General features: G+C 35.5%; 1 protein-coding gene across 1 annotated transcript in view; it reads left to right on the plus strand.

Moving 5' to 3' along the window:
* Window positions 1–1,972, plus strand: part of LOC137630431 (uncharacterized) — a 34,781-nt gene extending 32,809 nt beyond the window's left edge. Inside the window, 3 exon segments of the mRNA XM_068361900.1 lie at window positions 1,015–1,084; window positions 1,086–1,129; window positions 1,846–1,972. Coding sequence (XP_068218001.1) covers window positions 1,015–1,084; window positions 1,086–1,129; window positions 1,846–1,906 — 175 coding nt within the window. The 3' untranslated portion in view covers window positions 1,907–1,972.
* Window positions 1,973–2,674: the final 702 nt, after the last annotated feature.

A 2,674-nucleotide genomic window follows, 5' to 3' on the forward strand; every position in this document is an offset into this window, starting at 1 on the left:
ATACTAGTTGGAAAAGCTGGACACTACAAGCCCAAGGGTTCCAACGGGGTAAAACAGTTCAGTGAGGAAAGAAAATAAAGGGAATAAACTTGTTATTGGGTCTCAGTAAGGTCAATCATTAATTCCTCCATTGAGGAGCGCTACATCCAAGAATAGTTTCGTCTCCTGGCAAACACTATGTGGGGATGTTGGGATTGCTCATGGGTATGTGGTGCATATCAGCTCCCCCCTTTACTGGTAAAGAGCCTGTAGCGGTCTTTTAACGGTAAAGGAGAGGCAAAACTTTGGGTTAGTAGTGGACGGGCGATGAGGTCGCTTTGGTTTCTAGGTTGGGTGATTTACGTCGATGATATTGTAGAATAGAGAATTCTTAAGTTTTTTTTTTTTACCTTGCCTTTTATTCATTTTTTTTTCTTTTCTTTTTTGCAAATCGGAAATACTTCTGTAAAGCAAATTCAACAAACGATGGAATTCAAAATTAAATGTTCTTGGTTTTTTACCTTACCTTCTCTTTTTTATATCTTCCGATACGTTGACAGAATTTCAAGGTGATTCATGGTACTCTGGCTTTGCGCAATCAATGACAAACCTGGACACTAATTGATTTTCGTTACCTTTTAAAGAAAACTATTCTCTATCAAAATTTTCTTGCTAAAAAATTCTTTAGAAAATTATAAGTTAGTCTTGTTAACTATGGGATTTTTTAATGTCTCTCAATTTTTCCTTTCTCTTTCTGTTTGGAGAAAGATGTGTGTTTGCTGATGAGTAAATACGGGCATTTGCCAAAAAGTAAATTGTCCCTAAACGTTTGTTTTTTTTCTTTCTTTGTTTTAGTTTAAGCTATTTGTATCTGCTTTTGTGAACCAGAAACATGCAGGACCATGCTAAACAAAAACATGTTATAAAAATCAAAGTAGCCTGAAATAACTGTAATCAGGAGCATTACCAATAACGACAGGAATCCCTTGTCGATTACTTGCCAACTGTCATTTATTTGACTTATTTTTCTTGCAGTGTCGGCCTGAAGGTCCTGACCGATAAGGAAGAGCGACAGATGGACACCATGAGTAAGGTATGGCGCTCACCTGACGGCATGGGAGAGTCTGCAGTGCGAAGAGATGTTCCCAAAGTAAGTTCATTTCCATTTTGATTACATTAATCCCATTTTTGTTCTCTCTTCGATCTGTTTAGTGAGCTATCACCTCAGTAGGCATAGAGCCAAATTGATCATTGTCCAAAAATACCCCTGAAAAACGTTATTACATTAATCCCCTTTTTATCTTTCTTCGATCTGTTTAGTAAGTAATCTCCTTTGTAGGCATAGTGTTGAATTAATCTTGTCCAAAATACCCTAGAATCGTTTATTAACATTTCTCTGATCTTATGTAACGTCCTTAAAAGTCTTGTTTGTAGTACAGAACTCTCAGATTCAGTATAGATCTCTTGCAACAAGCCTAGAACTCTTTAAACTTACAGATATCCTTAATTTATAGTATAAACCCTCTTGGATTAACTAACAGAACTTTGTCTTGACAGGACATCACCACAGCATAATTTTCTGAATTAATCAAATATCATTGAGGGTAAATTCCGTATATCAAGTGTTACTGTCTTCCTTAGACCAAATTTGATTGTATTATTGTTTACAATACAATACTAAACATCAATATTTTAAACTTTCTTTTCATGACACCATGCAATTAACGTTGCTCCTTTGTAAAAAAAAAAAAAAAAAAAAAAAAAGTTATCAAACCTGCTATTCAAGTTTCAGACTTGAACCCCTTTTTTAATCCTACAATGAAATTCTCAAGTTCTAAGTTACCAACATTATCTCTTGTCTTTAAGATGTGATGGCCCCAAAGCTCTGGAAATCGTCAACGAAGTCGCCATTGGAGCACGCAAGTAACGCGGAAACCACTTTGGACTTCCTTCCATACTGCCTTGATCCACAAGGACTCAACTTACATCCACAGGAAGGATCCCACCTGAGGCATCGTCAAATTGCTGTTTGATTGATGTCTTGAACTTGAAAAAGAATCCCTTGACACCAGTGAGGGATTCCATTTCTCAGGAGGATTAATGGTTTTTTTCAGCCCAGTACAAGAGGGCAATTAGCTTGCCAGTTAACTTATTCAGGGATAAGATTTTTTCAAAAAGGTTTGTTACTGGAAGAAAAAACTGTAAAGTTACTATAGTTCACATTTTACTCAACACTGGAACTAGAGTACTGACTTCTACGAATAGTGTGTGAAGAAATCGCGTCACATGCCAAGAAGAAAAATTTCTATAATCCTATAATATAAACTCACGGTCCAAGATGTTGATTCACAGTCTGATTCACTTGATAATTTCCTATAATGTGGTATTTTATCTTCCGTTGCTAAATCAGAGCCACATATAAAATGAAAGGATAAAAATTAAGCTGGCTCAATGATGGCCCTTGGTTATGCGGGGGAAAACTAAATTAATTAAAAAAAATCAATTTCCATTATCCTACAATTATACTCTGTAAATAGAAAAAATGAAAAAGCTCTCGTCCTACTCAGACGAATGTTGTTGATGTTATTGTTGTAAATTTCTATGCACTAACAAACTGTATAGCAATACTTGTAGCTGTGATGTATTTTGTTTACTATTCTCAACTCAACTGTTATAGGTAAATCAGATATGTTTT

The sequence above is a fragment of the Palaemon carinicauda genome, chromosome 38, assembly GCF_036898095.1.
Source record: "Palaemon carinicauda isolate YSFRI2023 chromosome 38, ASM3689809v2, whole genome shotgun sequence".
Classification (NCBI taxonomy): Eukaryota; Metazoa; Arthropoda; class Malacostraca; order Decapoda; family Palaemonidae; genus Palaemon; species Palaemon carinicauda.